This window comes from Colletotrichum costaricense (genome assembly GCF_030867565.1).
Source record: "Colletotrichum costaricense strain IMI 309622 chromosome Unknown Scaffold_19.1, whole genome shotgun sequence".
Classification (NCBI taxonomy): domain Eukaryota; kingdom Fungi; phylum Ascomycota; class Sordariomycetes; order Glomerellales; family Glomerellaceae; genus Colletotrichum; species Colletotrichum costaricense.
This window is the reverse complement of record NW_026848248.1, coordinates 961,093-980,172: the sequence shown is the minus strand read 5'-3', so window position 1 is coordinate 980,172 and position 19,080 is coordinate 961,093. Positions and strand designations below refer to the sequence as shown.

Sequence of the window (19,080 nt, the reverse complement as noted above, 5' to 3'; positions counted from 1 at the left end):
TATGTACGAGTACAGTCCTTCAGGTGAGAAAGGGATACCAAAAGCTCAGACGCACACAAACACAAACACACACATACCATGGGCTGTAGATGCTCGGATTTATGAGCTCGGCTCTTTCCGGGTCGCACCCTTGTCGGGTTTAGACTAAAGGGGCCTGGAGGAGGCATTATATAGGGTGTAAGATAGTTTGCATCGAAGATCCTTCTCATGTCTCATGCTGCTTGTAGAGGCGAAGCTAATCATTTGGTCAGTGACTGCTTGTTTTAACCTTTAATTGGCGGCGGAAGTGAGATCCAAAAGCCCTGTAGTCAAGTGAACCTGGTGACGAGGCCAATATCTCCCGCCTCGGTGTGATTTTAGATCGTTCTACTTCTTCAACAAATGCCATAACGGCAAAAGGATTCGATTCTTCGAGAGAGACATATAATAATGTCCCGGCAAGCTATCTACGATATGTTTAGTAGACCCGGCCTCTGTGTTCTTAAGCATCACTAGGTCGATATAGAAGCCATTCACTATTAGGTAGTCTCAATAATACATACAAATGTTGTTTATTTTATATTTTTTACCAAATCCTTTTTTATAGAAAAAACAACAACAGCACTCTATCATGATAGCTTGTTTGCTCTCTTAAAGCCTAAAGAAACCAATAGTGGGCTTATTATCAAGCAAGAATGATTAAACAAATTCAGATTTCACTCTATTCATAAAACCCCAGTTTAATGTCGTAAGTCTTGGTATTCGTCTAATAGAATTATTTACATCCTCTTAGCCTCAAAAAGCCGTCAGCTAGTGAAGCTCGAGTCTAATAGAGGCAACATCAGCCCTTTCGGCTTATAAAGGCCATAAGCTAAATCAGCTTATATCTCAAAAAGGCTATATCAGCCCTTCTTTAGAGTACTTCCGCTTCTCACGAAAGCGTAGCCCAAATGCTCTTATCGAGGTCACCCTCCTCATATTCGTAATCCCACCCCTCATCGTAGATAGGGTCGTCGATATTCACCTGGTCCATGAGCAGATCGAGCTTCGTCATCTCGCAAAGCTCTTGCAGATCCAAGTCCCTCGACACGTTGCGCGCATGCCGACGCTCGAGGGCCACGGAGCCCACGTCAGTCAGCGGCCGGAGACGGGTGACCCGCAGCGACCTACGGCGGAACATCTTTTGGTTCTCCTGCTGAATCTCCTCGACCTTCGCCAACAGGGGCTGGGACGCATCGCCTTCAAAGTGCGATTTGGGGCAGTGCAGGCCCAAGGTGGAATACGCAGGCCCCTGGATGACGCCGACGGTGGCGTCCGGGTGACGAATGAGTTGGCCAGAGGAGAGCATTCTTCGTCCTCTCTCGACTCCGGTCTTGGGCTCTTGGTCCTGATTATTCTGGTGTGGAGCAGGGGGATCGGCGTGCTCGATGACGGGTATCGGACGGCGCACGGGACGACGAGGTCGCATGCCCGCCGGCATCGGGGGTAGGACGAACTTGGCCGGAGGCTCGTCCTCCTTGTTCAGCGAGAGGAGCATCACTCGACCACTCGCGTCTCCGATAGCAAGCCTCGAGTAACATGGAGAGAAAGCTCCGCATGCTATAGCTCCAGGAGCCTCTAGAAGGTCCCGGACGAGGGGCTGCCGGAAATTGCGTACGTTCCACACCTTGACTACTCCGTCTGACCCGCCTGTGTAGAAGCGATCCGCTGTAGTCCCCCACGCCGTGAATTTGACGCCCACGTCCAGGTCTTCTCGCTTTCCCAAATTTGGATCGAATTCGTCGATCGGCTTCTTATGCCGTAGAGCGTGGATAGGTTTGTCGCCTCGGGAGGTGTCCCAGACGTACACTTTTCCATCGGTGCAAGCCGCAGTCACGTATGAGCAGAGGACGCTGTTGGGCTTGATAGTGAGCTCGTTGATATCCTTGGCCGGACAGTCCAGGCACTGCATCTCGCCAAAGGCTGTGTCGCCTTCAGGCGTCAAGCTGGGGCGGAAGATGCGAATCTGCGTCAGAGTCTCGTCGTCAACCATCAGCCCAGCCGGGGATGTTGCCACAATGAAGCTCGGTAGAGTGGGATGCCAAACCACCTCAAAGACATTCTGTGTAGACGCCGTCAAAACCTTGATCTTTTCGCCCGTGAGGCAGTTCCAAAGACAGATCTCACCGGTGTTCAACTTCTCGTCGGGAATGTCGTTATCATCTCCCGTGAGACTGCGAGGGGAGTAGCCAACGAGAAGCAAGTGTTGCACACCTTCGGCTAAGCCCCATTGCATCGTTGCTGGAAAGTAAGCCCATTTCTGGGTTGCCGTCGTCTCCTCATTCCCTTCGTCCCATGTTCTCGAGCCGGTGTATACCTGGTAAGGGCTCTGAGATACGTTGTCGTTATCAACGCGGTAGACCCGGACAGCTTGCGTGGATACATCAGCAGCAGTCGCCACCATGCCAGATTCGTGTTTAGAAACAGCCACAAAGTTGACATTGCCCGCGTGTGTCCAGGTGCCTAAAGCCTCCATATTTGCTCCTCTATCGTCGACCTTCCACACCTTGACAGTCTTGTCGAAACTTGACGTGTAGGCACGGTTATTGATGCGATCATAGTCAGAAGACACAACGGAGGAGTAGAGCCACGGGCTCTGGCTTTCTCTCATAGCCTCTGTCGAGTTCTCGCCCTTCTCGACAATCGGTCGGGGGATTCTGTGGTCCGGATACGCCTTGAGCTGACCCAACGTCGTCGAGCAAAGCAAAAGGTTGCCGGCCTTATTATATTGCTGGTTGTGCGAATCGGAATGAGCCGTGGCTCCGCAGACGAAGTTTGTGTCTGAAGTCCAGGCAATCGTCATAATGTCACCAGCGCAGCCCACCCACTCTGCCCGCATCTCCATGTCGTCTTCGTGAGCCTTCCTAAACTCGTTGGTGAAGTTGATGTGGCGACGCATCCGGCCGAAGCCTCGGTTTCCGTCGACTTCCCGCGCCAACAAGAGCGCAGAAATCTGACTGGTACGCTGTGCCTCGCCCTGCTTGTCGGACTCGTCAACCTCCAACGTCAGCACCTTTGGATGCCGGGCCGGTCTCTTGTGCCGGTTCGCCAGCTCGTCGAGGAAGTTCCGAATCGCAACGTGGTCTCGCTGCGCAAGCGTTCCCTTGAGCTCGATCATGGGTGGTAAAGTCGTGAGCAAGTCGGGCCGCTTTCTCAGCATCTTTCCCAGCTCTCTATCCGTATTGTCCCTCCGCTTGTGCTTGACCTTCTTGTCACACATAGCCCGCACTACTCTCCGTACGTCATCCAACTCGTCGGGTGTGAAGTCGACGTGGAAGGGCAGTGAGCCCAGCGCTGTCGCCGCCGGTAGGTTTCGTACAAGCTTGGAGGTGCCACGAAGAATCGTCTCGCGCTCTTCCGTTGTGGTGTATGGCCGCCGCGGCATCGTCATCCAGGCTACTTTGGCCTTGTGGCCTGGGGTAGCCGCCGCCCCCCCGGCCTGTGAATCATGGGCCTTCCATGACTTGAAGGACCTGGCCTGCGCCCTCGTTCGATAGTTCGTTGTCGAAACGGCGACGACCGGGGGTTCTGTAGCTGGGGGTTGAGGCGCTGGGTAGGGTTCTTGCTCGGGTTCTGGCTGGTACTCTACCTCAGGCGCCCGCTGAGACTCTCGTCGACTCTTCGCTGGAGGCTTCGGTCGAGGTTGTTTCTTCGCCGGCCGCGGCGCTGGCCTGGCTGGCGCCGTCGGAGGACCTTGTTCGGAAGCAAGGTTCGATCCACGATATCCGTCCGGGTGGATGGGGACCCGAATCCCACCAAAGCTTAGGGGCTTTTTCCTGTATTCCTAAAACAGAAAGTCAGTACGACACTCGTGTATTGCCGTCCTGAGGCGGGCCGGTACGTAAGTAAGTGTAAGGGTCGGTTCTCACCTCGCAATTGTTGCAAAGGTCTGCAATACGATAACGCGCGAGCGCGGCCAGCTTCTTGACTGCATTTTGGGACAGGAAACCTTGATTGATGTCGATCGCGTCGTCTTCTATAGCGGAATGATACACCTCCCTAATCACCTGCAGCCTTTCTGTTAGACAATTCGCTTCCGAGAACGAAATATGCCGAGTGCGAGGAAGAGAGACAAGAGGGGAGAGGAAGGCGAGAGAGAGCGTCCTACTTACCCGTCGAGCGATATCTGCAATCTTGAACGTATCTTGCGGAACATTGAGCAACGCCTCGGTGATGTATGGCCTGACCTGTGCGTTCAGGCACCGCATGAATTTCTCAGAGTCACCGCCATTCGGGCCAATAGGAAAGTCGGGACCGTAGTGCATTCGTTGCCTCTTTCGAGGCGGTTCGGCCTCAGCAGGCCGTGAGCTGGTTTCGCGGTCATCGTCGAGTGTGAGGTCGATAATGTCGGTCTTCTTATTCGGGGCGGCCGTTAGATCGATCGTCGTGGCATTCGACTTGCCCTTCGGACTCGCAAACATAGTCGCGATCCCAAGGACATCGACGCGTCGTCGTCGTCGTCGTCCAGCTAAGGCTCGGCCAGCGTACACGCGTAAAGTGAAGGTCGTCGGACGCGTAATTGTAGATCGTCGGGTCACATTTAATTAGAGCGAAGAAGGTAGCTATAATGGGTCAACAGAGGCGGGTCAGGTGGAAGTGTTAAGAAAAAGTGGACCCTGGCACCTTTCTGTCACTCACAAGGGTCTAAAACAGTCTTACGTAAGAAATCATTTCTTTCTATAAGATTTAAAAGAGTAAAACTATACTAATAAATTCTCTTAGACTATTATTGATTTTAGTCTGAGCTACTAAACCTGATATTATATAACATAGCTCAAATTGAAATGTAATTTATAATAGTCTCTTAAATGAATAAAGATTGATTAACTGTTCAGTATCAAAGAAATATTTAATCATTCAAAAACATTGTATTCGGACATTGAATCACCAGACAAACATTAAAAAGATGTAACCTAAGACATTTGCGACAACTCTTTGAGCGCAAATCCTGTCGCTCATTGACATGGAAAGCGTTGCGTTGCTTCCAGTCACATATCAACAACACTTCTGGGCTCTTCGCGAGGGGCAGCACACTCACTTTAAGCCACGAGAACATCCAGCAAAATAATCCAATTCCTTCAAGAAGTCTTTAAAATGCCCAAAGAAACGCTTTGCAACTATTGATTCCACATTTATTCATCGCGGAAGTTGTCATAGAACAAGATTGAACTCGATATCGAATATACCTACTCTGTGCCCCGCGGACCGTCTTGCGCTGATACGGCGCGTCACTCTGCCGTCGCGTGCATTCATCGAGGGACAACGCCAAGCAACAAAGTCTAAATGCGCCGGTAATAAATGAACAGTCTAATCGAATGGCTGTAGAACAACGTTGAACCGAATAGCCCCCCGTCCAATGCCGTCATGTCGCATGCCGGACCGGAGCGCCATTGGCTTCGGAGGCCATCGGCCCCGCAGGTGCCAGCCAGATGCGCCAGCTCACGCTCTCCAGCGCATCAAGGTCCGACATGGCACATGTTAAACTTTATGTGGTGATTTTTTTTCCGGCTTTACAGGCGTTAAAGATCGACCTTAACGGGATCAGGCTTTCAATGGAAATCACACGATACGGCACACCTTTCAACTACACAATACGCGCATATACTGCTAGATTTAATAATGATTTTATAGATAGTTAGAGGCATACTACTTGGTATGTATCAATCTTAGAGAGGTACGTGAGGTATTAACATGTAACTTATTCAGCTAGCGCTATAACGAAAGTATGCATCAAAGCGGTTTCTATCAATATCAAAACATGCCTCATAACTTTAGCATCACTGCAATAAGGTTACGTTTCTTTATGAAATTTAGTGGTTGTAAACTCTAGAAAGCAGATAGATCATCTTATATGGTACAGCATTGCCCGCCTGTATGTGACACGACATCATCCAACGCCAATCCTCTAAATAAATAAACCTTCTAAAGCTTGGCCTTGGTGGCCGGCTCCGCGTTGATCTCCTCGTACATCTGGTCGATCTGCGTCCTGAACGCCTTTGCGGTTTGCGGTCTCTTGAGCTTAAGACTGTTCGTACTAGGTCAGCAGGTGTCCATGCCTAGTGCTAATAAGGTGGTTTCCACTTACGTAGGTGTCAACAGCTCGTTCTCGATGCTGAAGGGGTCGATGGTGAGGTAAACGCTGCGCACACGCTCGTAGCTGTTGAACTTGTGTTTCTTGCCAATCCGGTCAAGCTCTGCGAGCAGGGCCTTCCTGACCTTGTTGTCCGCGCCAGCCGCCTTGATTGCTGCAATGTCGGTCTTGTCGATGGTCTTCTTCAGGATCTTGCTAGCAAATGGCGCAAAGTTCTCGGGGTCGACACCAAAGACAGCCACGAGCGACGACTGAGACGGGTCACCGTGGACATATGCCATGGCCAGCAGACTGCAGCTACCCAAGTAGACGTTTTCGATACGCTCAGGCGAGATGTACTCTCCTTGCGACAGCTTCAGAACGTTCTTCTTGCGATCGACGATCTTGAAGCGACCCATGTTGTCGACCTCGGCAATATCTCCAGTATGGAACCAACCATCTGCATCGAGGGCCTTGCTCGTCTCCTCCTCGTTCTTGTAGTACTCCTTGAAGATGCTGGGACCGCGGAGGAGAATCTCACCACGGGGGTAAGGCTTGTCTGTGACGAAATAGTCAAAGTCGGGAACCGACTCCAAGCAGATCTCGTTGCAAGAGGCTGGCGGTCCGATGTTGCCGAGTGTGAAGTCGCCCTTCAGCTGAACAGTCGAGACGGCGTACGTCTCCGTCAGGCCGTATCCCTGCACAAAGTGGTTGCCGAAAGCCGCGCGCAAGAACTCGTGGACGTCAGGATCCAGCTGAGCGCTACCGCTGACCATGCTGTGCGCCTTCTTGAGGCCGACAGCAGCACGAACCTTGGGGGTCCAGATTCTGTCGTACAAGAAGTGAGAGTTGCTTGCCTTGCCAACGGGCTGCTTCATGTTGGCCTTCTTGGTGCTGACAACCTGGCGAGACAGGGATCCCTTGACACCGTCTGCGTCAATGGTGGCAGTTCGGATGGCCGAGTTGAAGCGGTTGTACAGGCGGGGAACAGACATAAACCCTGTGGGCTCGAGAATCTTCATGTCGTCTACCAGTCCAACGATATCGCCGCGGAAGAAACCGATGCAAGCGCCCTCGGCCAGAGCGGTTTGGTCGACCATTCTTCCGTAAATGTGAGCGAGGGGCAGGTAAGAGATGTGCACGTCCTTGTAGGTAACGGTGCCGGCGGATCTCGCGGCTGTGAGGCCTGCAACGGCGTTGCCGTGGGTCAGGACAACACCCTTGGGCATACCGGTAGTTCCAGAGGTGTAGTTGATGGTGACGTAGTCGGTCGAGCGTGGGGGGCGCATGGGGCGACCGGACTTGAGGCCGAGCTCCTCGACGCCAGCCATGGAGTAAATCTGGATGCCATTCTGGGCAGCGATGCCGTTCAGAACAGACAGCTTGGAGTAGCCAGCCTGTTCGCCATCGTCGAGGGAGTCAAGGCACACAATGAGCTTGAGTGATGGGAGGCGCGGGGCAAGCTTCAGCAAGACGGGGATGTGCGGCAACGAGGTAGCTACGCAGGCCAAGTTGGCGTGGTTGATGATGTATTCGGTCGTGTCGGGGCCGAGGGTCTCGTAGAGAGAGACGGTGAAGAGAGATTGGGATGCAGCACCGAGATCTAGTAACTTTGAGTCAGTATGCAGTTTGCGCCTCGTGCTTGGCATGTGACAGTCAACGTACCGGCAATGTGCCACTCGGGGCGGTTTTGCGACCACAAACCGACACCGTAGTTGTCGCTGGTGATGCCAATCTTCTGATGAATCTCAATCAGACCGGCGCCGAAGTTCTTGCGACGCTCGGCAACCTGGGCATAAGTAGCCCAGGTGTACTTGTTCTCCCAGTCCTTGGTCGCGGGGTTCCATGCTCGGTGACCCAAGCACTTGGCGTTGGGACGCTTCTTGGAGGACTCCTCAAACAAGTCGTGAACGGTCTGGACCGCGGGATCAAAAGTGGACAGCAGAGGGCCGTCGCGGAAGCGCCAATGGCGGTAAATGGCACTGCGGCCTTCCTTCTCGGAGCCTGGGATCGGGACTCCATAGGGCGAGCCGGGAGGCGGCGGGTTAGCCAGCTCCTGTATGTATGCGGCGGTGTCTTTTGTGGGAGCCATGTTCGCAGCGACAGCGGGAATCTGTGGGGGAGTGCTTGCAGCCGACGACTGTTGGTTACGTTGCTGACGGACGATCTACCTCGATCTCGCTGCCAATTCGTTGGGGGCCCGACGGTGCAGCAGGATATGGCGCAGAGAAGTAAGACTAGATGCTGGGGGCCTGGTGAGATGGAGGCGATGTGCGGGAGGGGAAGATGTGAAGCTCGTTGAAAGGTGTCGGGACGGAAAGGTTTTGAAAGGAGAAGAAAAAAGTTGGAATAAACAGAAGTAATCCGTCCGAGAAGGATTTCGGGACAAACGAGGGGGGGAGCTTGTCTAGGTAATTCAAAGTTTTGTCTACAACGGAAGATCGAGTCGAGCCAAGTGCGCGTCGAAGCTACTCCGTACGGGGGATTCGGTTGTCGTTTCTTGGCCTCCAAGTGAGAAGGTGCAGGAAACGGAGAGACGATCCAATGAGCGAGGCCGAGTTTGGGAGCGTAGGCCGAGGCACAAGCCCCCAGAAGGGCGAGGGTGCCACTCAAAGGTCTCAAGGTCCTCGGCAACCCCAGATGGTGAGTGCGCTAAGGGGACCACTACAGCTGTTGAAGGGTGCTGATTGGCACCAGGAGGACCCGCCAAGGGGGCGCTGGATGCAGTGGCTTGCGGGGGCGCTGGGGGGCTGGCGGTGGAGGGAGTGGGAGCTGAAGCTGGGGGTTCTGGGTCGGAGATTCGCAAATAATGGGGAAAGATACCCCGTGGTTTCCGTCATGACCTCACAGCAAAGTGTCCACGTGGAGGAATGCGTCTGCTGTTGGCCGTGTGGCCATGCATACTACCTACCTTACCTTATGGGTGTATCTACGGGGCAGGTAACACAGTATTGCCAGCCATGTGGTGAGACCTGGCCTGGAGAGACCCGAATCAACATGTGAGTTACACCAGGCCAGCCTCCTTGTTGTGATAAGCTATGAGGTATTCGTACGGAGTATTTCACAGTTCGTAAGCTCAACAATGACAGTGACATCTTAGCGGGGTTATGCATATGGGGGAGGCTTAATTTCCCAGCAAACGGGGATCAGTCATTCACCCACTCTTTACAGGTAGATCCCCGACAGCGGAGCTGTCATCCGTCACTTCCCCTGAGCACCGAATACTAATCGAAATCCCCTGCTATGCAATTGAAAACAATAACTACCTTTCTTACTGTCTTCTGTCACGACTATGAAGCTCATGATATTGCTGATCTTCAGTATCAACCATGTCAATTCGTAGGATGCTGTCAATGATGCACGCACTGAAGAGATGGTCAGTCTGTGAAGGGGACTAGCAGGTCGGATTTGTCACATGCCAGAGCTGTGCTCTCAGTCTCAGGTCCGGGCGCAGGACAGCTGTCTTACTCCGGGCGGAGGTCATTGGACACCCGTACCCGAAAGGGCCGAACAAGTCCGGGTCCCACCTGCCACCTTACAAGAAGACCGCCCGCCTGGAGCCGCAGTGCCGCACCAGCGACAGGTGGAAGCCGCAGGAACAGGTGCCGAAGTTCTGCCAGCTTTCTCTCCAGCCTCAGGTGCCTCCAGTTCCTGTTGGGCGGATGGCGAAGGGTGAATTCCGAGAAACTTGCCCCAAGCTGAGCACGTTGCGCCAACCAAGTGCCCGAGATCTTGCTAACGTGTAGCTGGCCAAGCCCAATTTGCCTTTTGTCAAAGTTGAAATCTTTTTTTTTGAGTCTATCTGTGAAGAAGAGATGCAAACTGATGCAAGCTCTGGCAGAAGAGGAGAGTTGCTAGTATTGGCGTACACAGTAATTGCCTACCTTATATTTGTACGCACCCAGCTGGCCCTCCTAGGTAGACCAGTGCGGTCGGGAGAGCAACGAAGCGCCTGGTACCTTGGTGCGAAGCAAGATTACGACACTCAAAAGTCATGATGCTGCCCCTGGGTTTCTTGCCCAAGATCAGCGCAGCATTAAAATGGTATTCCCGGCTGACAACTGAGTGACAGACATCAGCTACAGGTACGAATAAGCCTACGACAGCTTTGACGTGTCAATTGTAAGAAGACGCTGATGATACAGAAAACGGCTCTGGCGGGACTAGAGAAACACAAAACAAGTGTCTACGTTTTGGATCACGTCCGATCAGTGTGTGCTCGGGTGCCGATTGCATGCCTCAGGAGTATAAGTTCTGGGATGACTCGTATGGGCTTCGGGATGACACGACGTAGGCCAGCTGTTCTTTTCAGACTGCCATTTCTGAGAGTCTCGGAAACACACAGAGAATCAGAGTCTCGTGATAAGAGGGGAAGACGTGGCTAGAAAGCAGCGAGGGCAGGCCGGCGTTGTTGGCTGGTCCGCACTACATGGCCAGGGTGTGATCTCCGTGGAAGTTTTTCGTTTCTTCGCGTATAAATACGCTACTAATAATATCGAAACAAGACATGCAGATAAAGTAGGCGAGTCGGCCACAGAACCCATATGTGGAAATTCAGTAGTGTGTTGCTTTTGTAAGTCGGACTGATACGGCACGGTTCTGAGCAGCTCAGACTTGAGAATGTTCTTTCATGCGGCGAAGAGTGATTTGGGCGGAGATGTAGTGATCAGGCGAATTCCATATGGGCTGCCAAGAAGTTGGGTGCTGCGTTGAGGCTCTACGGGTGGCAGAAATGGACTCTCCGATGGTGGCCAAGAGTCTGGAGAGCGTCCGATGCAGTGCCAATATTATGGGGGAACCCCATACAGTCGGCACCGAGGGTGGAGGATGAGCGGATGGTTTCGATGCCCAGCAAATCCAAGCCTTTCTGACATGATGTCTGGCGAGGCGAAGCTTTGATAGAGTAGCAGTTTCGAGGCTGGCCAAGTCGGCAGAGGCAGCCGCTGTTGCAGCGAGTCGTGAGACAGGTCGGGGCCGTCGAGGGTGGACTCGTGGAGGGGGGCAGAATGGCGAGTTTGACTGCGCAAAGACCCTGCAGAAGTATAGAAGAGGCAAGATGTGTCAGCAGGAAGCAGCAAGGAAGAAGGGAATGCCAAGAGTATGAAGAATCTGTCGAGGGAGAATCCTTGGCAATCTGAGTATCGGACTGAGTCTGGGAGCAGGTTGTGCGGCGTCTCAGCAGCTTTTTTAAGAACAGCAAAGTGTGGTTGCGGAGTGGTGGAACGTGGAACAGAGAGACGACAGAAGCGACGACGACTTTGGGGCCCTTGGGGCCTGCATTCGCCTGCATGTCCCCGGTTTCCCGCATCGGTAGGTGACGGGAGGCCCCTGCGGATGATACGTGAAGCCAAGATTTCCTCCCCCAGGTGGTGCCTGCACGTAAGGCGATGTATCCGTAGTCTCTTATTCGTAGTGTATCCCGTACGGAGTGAGCGGTATGGATGGTACATCGTTGCTGCTGTTTCGAAATCCCCTGACACTAGCTCATGTACAGAGAAACTCGGGCGGCACCCTTGGCGTTGTAACGTCCGCCGTACTGTTTCTGCCGTAGATCTTCCATGGCGCTTGGCTTGACAAAACGTCCATGTTCCCTCTCCTGAGTCCTGAGTGCGTCAAGTGCTTCAGAGAAAGAGGTCCTGCCGGTCTTTACTAAGCACACCTCAACCGACGGGAGACTCTAGCTGGGTAGGTACGTACCCACGTACCTTAAACTACCTTACCTACCTCAGGTATACTTCGCGGCAAGAGACTTCCATAGCTCTTGGCTCTTTCCCTGCCCGGACAGATAGACTTGACAGGGGAGGAGCGTTGGAGAGTTTGGCAACCCACAACCCGCCCGCTAAATGGGAATCGTGAGGGTCTCGAAGGAGGCAGGAACGGGGTAGACCTGGTAGCGAGGAAACAAGATACGTTCGGACATTTTTTTCTCTTAGGTTCTTTCTGCAGTTTACGAGTCCCATCCATCTGCATTCCCTTTTGCGGTTTCCACCCCATTCATCGTCCTCGCCCTCGTCTGTGGTCTCGTCGCAACGAAGCCAAGCTCCAAATCCCGTCCACACTTCCATTGATTCCCATGACCTACCTACTCTTCTTGCTACGTTTTGCCAGTCTACTCTAGTCCCAATTTGTTTCAACACCCACAACACGAGATGGCCCGTCGTCGAAAGTTCGGTGACACATGCTGGGCCCCGGGCGAATCATGCTTGGCATCTTGAGACTCGCTGCTCTTCAGCCTCAAACCCTCCGAGTCCTGAGCCTCTGGCCTGCAGACTCGCGCATCTGCACCAGCCTGCCATTGGCCTTGGTAGGCACCTTGTGTAGTCCCGCAGACACAGTACATGCCGCCTCTCTGTGTTTCTCAATCTGAAGATCTCGCTCCAGCCTTTCACCTCAAGTCTGCCAAACCCACCCACACCTGTCGCTATCAGGGCTGGCCTACCTAAATGAGGTCGGAGTGAGGCAAGGCTATGCAGTATGGTTTGTCGTTGCTGGCAGTTCGCATCGCTGCAGCAATGCAACGTTAATTTGGCTTCCAGACTCTCCAAGCCTATGCTCAATATCGCCGTTCCTGCATGACGAGGCTCTCTCTGCCTCTCTCGTGGGCTCTTACTCACGTTCAGAGTTGAGGAGAGCATTGCCGCCCGCTGGCGTCGTATCGCCGATCAAGCTCCGCCCGCGGAACCCAGTTCACGTCTTGTCGTCCGACAAATGCGTGTGCGCGTCTCCATCAAGAACCACTCATTGTATTCGTTAGCCCCCCCTTTGATGTAAGCCTGCCACGAGGCCAGCGCCAGAGAGGGCACAACGACAGCCAAGATACGACATAACCAACACCCCAGGCCGTCCAACCAAACGCAACAAGACAGTCAAGACTAGGTACTGTGTTACCTGCCAGCGCCAAGCCGTGAGCCGGCATGAAGAGGAGGCTCTGTTGATCTTGTGCTGGGATTGGTCCATGGGGATTTCTGGGGCCCTGCTACACACCATCTTCTCGTCTGGATAGCGCATGGCGACGGCCCAGGGGAGTCCCGTTTCAGATGCATTTCAGAGGTCTCAGGCCGTGCATTGCCCAGCACCAACCCTACCCATGGGTGTCCAGTGATGACTAGAGCCGCGACTACATGTTCCGCCTCTCAAACACTCAGACAGGGAGAGATGGGACTGCCCAGCCCATACAAAAGCATAAGTGATTTCCCCTCTTTCATGCTGTGCTGCCTCTTCTTGGACCTTTTCCCGCTCGACCGTTTCCACCCTTTTCTTCTTGTCAAACTTCCTTCTTCACTTCTCAACAGCGCACTGGGGGCAGCTTAGACTTATTTACCATACAATTTTTCTCTCCTTACTTTCGTCTCCTTTCTCCTCCGTCGAAACGAACCTTACGAATCTCTAACGAAACGATCACGAAAATCGACAAGATGGGTCTCATTCTTCCTCTCCGAATTGTCCAGGGTGTTCTGGCGTTGGTGATCCTCGGTCTCTCGGCCTTCAGTACGTGATGAGGAACCTATGGTGGCTAGGGTGGGAGAGAACTATGCGCTGACTGTGTGCTTGCAGTCGCCAACTGGTACAACATGGACACGATGACTTCGTCCCCGTCCCAGGTCAACTTCTTGGTCTTCGTACCGCTCTGGTCTTTCATTTCGATTGCCTACCTGGAGCTTGTTCCCAAGTTCGCTCCTAGAGGTGAGTCTCACCCCATCTTCCAAGTTGAGATTTGTTTGGAGTGAAACAAATCAACTAACACCATGTTAGCCTCCCACCCCTGGGGTGCCGTTGCCTTTGAGCTCCTGAACGTCCTCTTCTACTTCGCCGGCTTCATTGCCCTCGCCGTCTTCCTCAGCAAGCTTCTCTTCTGCCGTGGCACCGTGTGCGCTGTTGCCCGTGCCGACACCGTCTTGGCCGCCTTCGAGTTCGCCCTCTGGTCCGGCACCTCCCTCCTCATGGTCAAGGATGTTTTCAAGACGGGGTTCCGCAAGCCCAGCGCCGCTGGCCCCCCTCCTCAAATGAAGGAGTCTGCGTAAGCTACGCCGACTCCTTCAAGTCTTTCCACGTCGCCCTTGAGGAGCGCAGACGTGAGGCATCTGTGGAACTGATTAGAGCCAAGCGGATGCCGTCGTGGGACCGCAAGAGCGATCGAAAATCCATCTGGGAACTCGACCAGAGACGCATCTACGGCCCGGGATTTAGTGATGTGAACCTCGTCTAGATGACTGGTTCACACGAAACGGGAAATGGGGGAAGTAACAGCAGCGGATGTGTTTGGTGTCAATCGGTTGACACTGAACCCAAGGTACAACGGAAAAAAGTGCGTGAATCGGATACAGTTGGTTTTTGGGTTGGTCATTTTCAATAAGGACGTAGATGCTATCCGTATTATTACTATTCTATAGGCTGCGGTCTGTAGTCTTCCTACCCATAATCTCTTAGTCTTGGTTCACCTACTTCTGCCGCGTGCTACTTTGACATCGACGTTGAACAACAATCCATACGAAAGGGGTTGGTTGATACCACCACTTACATAGCTTTTCCAGGAGAACCCACGTCGGCGTTGTCATGCTACTTTCTTAAAAAAGGCATTTATTAATTTAAATCCGAACAATGATCTACCACTAAACATAGTTTAAGAGGAAGAGGCAAACAGGGAGGTCAGCGCGTATAACGACGTGGCGGTTCTTATTGGATACACTGCCGCTGGAGACCACTCGTACTGCGTATAGGGGTGCGCATTTGTACTACGTACTCAGAGTGACGGAGTGGATAAGGTAGTTTTTGGTGGGGTTGTAAATCACCGACTGGGAGTCCCTGCTTGCCCGTCAACTCTGAGCCTTCTGAAGGGTGGCTGAGTTGGGCGAGCGGCAATGCGTGTTATTGAGCTTCATTAACATTTTCATGTCCCTCCTGAAGCATATGAATTGGATTACGGAGTTGCCTCCTGTTTGAAATTTCCATCCGAGTAGACTAACTGTGCTTGCTACCTTGCATCGTACTACGGCATGCGGCATGTAGTACAGGACAAACGAGATCAGCCTACGTTTTTGGTTTGGCTGTTCCGCATGTTCTTCTTTGTTGGGGCCTTGGGATGTGATACGGGGTACTTCTGGATGAACAACTTAACGAGTCTATGTCGTGCTTTCATGTTTCCCGACTATACCCAAGGTAGCTGTTCAACAGGTCATGATTGTTTGTGTGTCCACACTTGGAGGCTGTTTCTTTCAAGCCGTTTGCGGGAAAACGATTCGACCGGTTCAATGATTTCTGATCCACACAGTTCACCTCCCCAGAGTCCACGACCGACATCCGCGGGCCGGCATCGTGAGCCGTGGGACCCGGTCGAGGTGAGGTTGTCGGGGGTGGAAGCGTTCCTCGAGTCGGCCGGTAGACGGTGTCTTGCAAAGGTAAGTCTGTCCGTGATTGCGGTGAAAAGAAATGTCAATTGGCCCCCAAACTTGCCCCCCACACGTAAATAACGACACGGTCAAGAGCTAGGCTTCCACTCTGCATACAGCAATCTTGCCTCGTATCTTTTGGTCAGCAAGACGCAGAATCTCACTGTGGTAATGAAGACAAGTCCAATGAGACGATTAGGCACTCGGTGAACCCTCGGCCGGCAACCACACCGATTGACAAGAAAACTTCTCCAAATCTCGCGGGGGGTCTAGTGGGTTTCTCTGCCTCCCGTTGCCCCTCCTTTGGTGCCATTTGCCCCGCAAAGTGACATTTCGGCGTCGATTGCGTGCTCTGGCCAAGCCCCACCCCCATTGCCTAAATCGGCGCTCTCTTCGCACCTCAAAGCTCCAAGAGCTCTCACCTCACCAGCACTTCACCTCGCATGAGCGACGAGAGAGCCAGCCGTTACTGCAGCATCGTAAAAAGATGAGAAATGTGAAAAGCTCTCATTTGTCGACGGAACCAAACTATTGGACGTTTTCCTCGGATCCAATTGGCTATTATTCAAGCTCCCTGGTAGCTGACCGCGGGATTTGGAGGGGTCCCCTCCTCCATCGGGAAACGATACCTTTGAGAAGTTGCTTCCCTGAGATAGCTACCTTACCTGGTAGACAACTTTTTCTCTTCGGTCCCTGGTGACCCTCCTTACAAGGCCAAGAGGTCAATTGCATATACATACACTCATACAACAGTCTGACCTATGGTGTGATGTCCCCTCAATGGCATCATCGTAGCTAGCCCATTTTCTCTGCCTCACTCTTCCCATTGCTGGACAACGACCCCTACTTACCCCCCTCCCCCTCCCCTCTTCCGTGCTCTTCGTTTGCCGTTGCGTACTCCGTTGCCGGCCCGTCTCTTTTGTGTGTGTCTCTCTCTCTCTTAAGCGCGTCACCGTCCCCGTTGCTCTTGTGCTCGCACACCTTTAGAGAAAACCTGCCTCCTTCCCCTCCTCATCTCTTCTCCGTGTCTCCAATTCCTCCCTCTTTCTGTATACACATTCTTTGCTAAAGAATAAAGTTAAACTTGAACAATGGCTGAAGAATTGAGCAAGAACTTTGAGACTCTCCAGCTCCATGCGGGGTACGTATGCTCTCTTTCATGACCACTGCCCACCACCACCACACCGAGCAAACATGCCTTCGGGGGAGGAAAACAACCTTCCCGTTGCTTTTGGAGCTGTTCGAGACCTGATAACAAGCTGACGTGTGGGGATTATCGTGTCTCTGTAGCCAGGAACCCGATCCAACCACAAACTCGCGCGCCGTCCCAATCTACGCGACCACGGTTCGTAAAACCTTCCCGACGACGACGAGCAACCAAGCCTTCTTCTCTCGCGAGCGCGGGCGCAAACATCGCAGTGCTGACAGCTGATCTCAATATGTGTAGAGTTTCACCTTCAATGACTCCGCTCACGGCGCGAGGCTCTTTGGCCTCAAGGAGTTTGGCAACATTTACAGCCGTATCATGAACGTACGTCAAAGTCACACTTTCCTCGACAACCTCATGTTATATAGTGTACCAAGCTCGAAAACTGACCGTGCCCTCCTTCCCACTCCTCCAGCCCACCGTCGACGTCTTTGAGAAGCGCATCGCCGCGCTCGAGGGCGGTGTTGCGGCCCTGGCCACATCCTCTGGCCAAGCCGCCCAGTTCATCGCCATCAACGCCCTCGCGCACGCCGGCGACAACATCGTCTCCACCTCGCTGCTGTACGGCGGCACATACAACCAGTTCAAGGTCTTCCTCCCCCGCCTCGGCATCCACACAAAGTTTGTCGACGGCGACCGCGTCGAGGACATCGCCGCCGCCATTGACGACAAGACCAAGGCCGTCTACGTCGAGAGCATTGGAAACCCAAAGTACAACGTCCCGGACCTCGAGGCTATTGCCAAGGTTGCGCACGAGAAGGGCGTCCCCGTCATTGTAAGTCCCCCCCCCCCCCCCTTCCGTCTCCATCGCAAGTTGCACCAACATCAGACGGCAAGCTAACACCGTAAACCCACAGGTCGACAACACCTTTGGCGCAGGCGGCTACTTCATCCGCCCCATCGACCACGGCGCCGACATCGTAGTCCACTCGGCGACAAAGTGGATCGGCGGCCACGGCACCACCATCGGCGGTGTCATCGTCGACAGCGGCAAGTTCAAGTGGGACAACGGCCGCTTCCCGCAAATGACGGAGCCCTCGGACGGCTACCACGGCCTCAAGTTCTGGGAGACGTTCGGCCCCATCACCTTCATCATCCGCGCCCGCGTTGAGATCCTCCGCGACCTCGGCGCCTCCCTGAATCCATTTGCCGCCCAGCAGCTCATTATCGGCATCGAGACCCTGTCGCTGCGCGCCGAGCGCCACGCGCAAAACGCACTCGCGCTCGCCAAGTGGCTCGAGGCTAGTGACTACGTGAGCTGGGTGTCGTATCCTGGTCTCGAGAGCCACCCGTACCACGAGACGGCTAAGAAGTACCTCAAGCGCGGATTCGGTGGTGTCTTGAGCTTCGGCGTCAAGGGCGGTGGTGATGCTGGTAGCCAGGTTGTTGACGGCTTCAAGCTCATTTCTAACCTCGCCAACGTCGGTGATTCCAAGACCTTGGCTATTCAGTAAGTTTACACCCCTTCACCATGGAGTGAGAGAGTACAGCAGACTAGAGAAAGCACTTGCTCTCCCTCTCTCTCTCTCTTTTGACCAATAATTCCACCCGCTAACCATGGCCAAAAAGCCCCTGGACCACCACCCACGAGCAGCTCTCCGACGAGGAGAAGACGAGCTCCGGCGTCAGCGAGGACCTCATTCGCATCTCGGTCGGCACGGAGCACATTGACGACATCATCGCCGACTTTGAGCAGTCCTTCAAGAATGCCTCCTCCGCGTCTACCACGGGCAAGCCCGCCCCCGCGGCCGAGACCAAGCAGGACGACGCGCCGCTTGCGCCGTAGGTCGGTGACAAGACATGCGCGCGCCTGAAATGATTGATTTCTGTTTTTTGCCTTGTTTTTTCTGCCAAATGTACGAGAACGATAAAATACCCGTAGAAAAAGCAACTTACGATTCTTGTCTTACCTGGTCGCCCTGTCTTGATCAATACGTGGCTTTGTTTGCATGGAGAGAAAAGAGAAAGCCGAAGAAACGCCATCATGCTTGAAACACCCCCTTGATCGTTCCTCGTGCAACATGATCAGAAACACACGCAAAGTTTTGACCCAGCCAAGTCACCGTTGCCCAGGCCTGGATTCCCGCGTCCGACGACGTCCGCTGTAGATGTGATAAGCAAGGGACGAGTGGCGCACATCACACATCTGCCACGCCAGTCCATGCCCGGCCCAAGCCATGAAAGATACCTACCCAGGCACACCAGGTACCGAAGATCAGAAGGAAAATGGATGCGCGTGAAAAAGTGAACCCCTCCTGATCCCTGGTGTCCATCCTCCGATAAGAAAGTTGTGTGATCAGCCCGGCCTGGCTTCCCCCCGTGGCAACTCGCAAAGCACGCAACGAAATGAAACGTGCCGACGCCACAAATTCCTAGTGGGCGGCGCGACGGCATTTTTA

The 19,080-nt window shown here is 53.5% G+C and overlaps 6 protein-coding genes across 6 annotated transcripts; 3 read left to right on the top strand and 3 right to left on the bottom strand.

Annotated features, from left to right (window-relative positions):
- Window positions 1-910: 910 nt before the first annotated feature.
- On the bottom strand, window positions 911-4,439 carry CCOS01_14167 (WD repeat domain-containing protein; the record flags this gene model as incomplete). The annotated part of the gene is made up of 3 exons (XM_060462311.1): window positions 911-3,802; window positions 3,888-4,025; window positions 4,131-4,439. 3 exons carry the CDS (start codon window positions 4,437-4,439, stop codon window positions 911-913), a joined length of 3,339 nt encoding a protein of 1,112 aa, XP_060307407.1.
- Window positions 4,440-5,940: 1,501 nt separating this feature from the next.
- CCOS01_14166 (AMP-binding enzyme) lies at window positions 5,941-8,180 on the bottom strand (the record flags this gene model as incomplete). Its single annotated transcript, XM_060462310.1, has 3 exons — window positions 5,941-6,043; window positions 6,104-7,691; window positions 7,754-8,180. 3 exons carry the CDS (start codon window positions 8,178-8,180, stop codon window positions 5,941-5,943), a joined length of 2,118 nt encoding a protein of 705 aa, XP_060307406.1.
- A 452-nt stretch (window positions 8,181-8,632) lies between these two features.
- CCOS01_14165 (uncharacterized protein) lies at window positions 8,633-9,834 on the top strand (the record flags this gene model as incomplete). The annotated part of the gene is made up of 3 exons (XM_060462309.1): window positions 8,633-8,731; window positions 9,047-9,087; window positions 9,531-9,834. The coding sequence occupies 3 exons, from the start codon at window positions 8,633-8,635 to the stop codon at window positions 9,832-9,834; spliced, it is 444 nt and encodes a 147-aa protein (XP_060307405.1).
- An 862-nt stretch (window positions 9,835-10,696) lies between these two features.
- Window positions 10,697-12,048, bottom strand: CCOS01_14164 (uncharacterized protein; the record flags this gene model as incomplete). Its single annotated transcript, XM_060462308.1, has 3 exons — window positions 10,697-11,120; window positions 11,581-11,691; window positions 11,813-12,048. 3 exons carry the CDS (start codon window positions 12,046-12,048, stop codon window positions 10,697-10,699), a joined length of 771 nt encoding a protein of 256 aa, XP_060307404.1.
- A 1,455-nt stretch (window positions 12,049-13,503) lies between these two features.
- On the top strand, window positions 13,504-14,294 carry CCOS01_14163 (uncharacterized protein; the record flags this gene model as incomplete). Its single annotated transcript, XM_060462307.1, has 4 exons — window positions 13,504-13,576; window positions 13,643-13,771; window positions 13,841-14,105; window positions 14,186-14,294. The coding sequence occupies 4 exons, from the start codon at window positions 13,504-13,506 to the stop codon at window positions 14,292-14,294; spliced, it is 576 nt and encodes a 191-aa protein (XP_060307403.1).
- A 2,271-nt stretch (window positions 14,295-16,565) lies between these two features.
- On the top strand, window positions 16,566-18,467 carry CCOS01_14162 (O-acetylhomoserine aminocarboxypropyltransferase/cysteine synthase; the record flags this gene model as incomplete). Its single annotated transcript, XM_060462306.1, has 6 exons — window positions 16,566-16,615; window positions 16,765-16,819; window positions 16,922-17,005; window positions 17,097-17,456; window positions 17,539-18,131; window positions 18,251-18,467. The coding sequence occupies 6 exons, from the start codon at window positions 16,566-16,568 to the stop codon at window positions 18,465-18,467; spliced, it is 1,359 nt and encodes a 452-aa protein (XP_060307402.1).
- Between the last annotated feature and the right edge of the window lie 613 nt (window positions 18,468-19,080).